Source organism: Coffea arabica, chromosome 7c, assembly GCF_036785885.1.
Source record: "Coffea arabica cultivar ET-39 chromosome 7c, Coffea Arabica ET-39 HiFi, whole genome shotgun sequence".
Classification (NCBI taxonomy): domain Eukaryota; kingdom Viridiplantae; phylum Streptophyta; class Magnoliopsida; order Gentianales; family Rubiaceae; genus Coffea; species Coffea arabica.
Genome location: NC_092322.1, coordinates 20,428,834 through 20,429,945, shown reverse-complemented (window position 1 = coordinate 20,429,945; position 1,112 = coordinate 20,428,834). Strand labels below are relative to the sequence as shown.

Genomic DNA, 1,112 nt, shown 5'->3' with positions numbered 1-1,112 from the left:
TTTCACCATCGCCTCCCACACCCTGTTGAATTGTTTCACTTCTTCAATATCATATATGCAAGCATCAAACATGTATGGAAGGTCACCATTTTCCTTGTAGTGATTGCCGAAATGTTTCATAAAATTATGCCTTATGTGAAATGTACATAAACCGTGAAATATTTGGAGCATGACAAGTGAAAGAGCGACTACCATGGCGTGATCTTGGTTGATTAGTATGGTACTTGGATGTTTTCTGCACATTATTTCTAGAAATGTACCAAACACCCATTTAAAAGAATCTATTGTCTCATCATACATAAGGGCAGCACCGAATATCACAATTTGCCTATACTAGTTAAAACCCACAAATATTCCAAGTGGCTAGTATTCTTTATTTTTTTGTAGGTTGTGTCAAATGTGACTACATTTTCAAAAAAGTTATAGTCAATTAACATTTCTACATCAGCCTATAAGATATTTGTTATCTGTTCCTCACAATCCAACTGCACGGCATGAAAAAAGGATGGATTCTCGAATGTTTACTCATGAAAATATTTCAGCATTCTACCTGCTTCTCCATATTTCAATCTCCTTTCTCGTCTCGTGCGAAGATATCACTTAAAGTCATCCCAAATATATCCCACATTACCCATCCCAACTGCCTCCTTTCCCATAAGTTCATGCGTCTATTTCAATGAAAGCTCGGCATCCTCACTTATTTCAGTTTCGAATCCTTGAGCCTCACTCACCATTCTTTGTAATGGCATTATGTGCGCACATTGAGCAATGTGCAACTCATGGTTATACTCTAATACAAAGTCATGCATACGGAAATTCATTGTTCCTTTATGCAACACGATAATTATTTTAGCTCCACTCCCTATTTTTGTTGGCGCCCGTGTCCTCTTTGGCATTACATCACCTTTATACTTGCGTTTCACACCTTCCTTGCAACAACTATATCTCTTAGATGTAATCACACCGCCTTTGTCTTTATTTAGATAGTCTTTGCGTACGCTAAAACCCATTCTAAATGTATATTTGTTGTAAAATTTGTACGCATCCTCTTCACTGTTAAACTCCATTCCTAATTCAGGGGTCCCATCTTCTGCCAATTTGTTGTAGTCCAT

General features: G+C 37.3%; 1 protein-coding gene across 1 annotated transcript; it reads right to left on the bottom strand.

The window, feature by feature from the left end:
- Positions 1-668: 668 nt before the first annotated feature.
- On the bottom strand, positions 669-1,112 carry LOC140010589 (protein FAR1-RELATED SEQUENCE 5-like). Its single transcript, XM_072057888.1, has one exon. It carries the CDS (start codon positions 1,110-1,112, stop codon positions 669-671), a length of 444 nt encoding a protein of 147 aa, XP_071913989.1.

Excerpts from the sequence above, each read along its gene's own strand:
- LOC140010589 (XM_072057888.1), bottom strand. The coding sequence starts at position 1,112 with ATGGACTACAACAAATTGGCAGAAGATGGGACCCCTGAATTAGGAATG.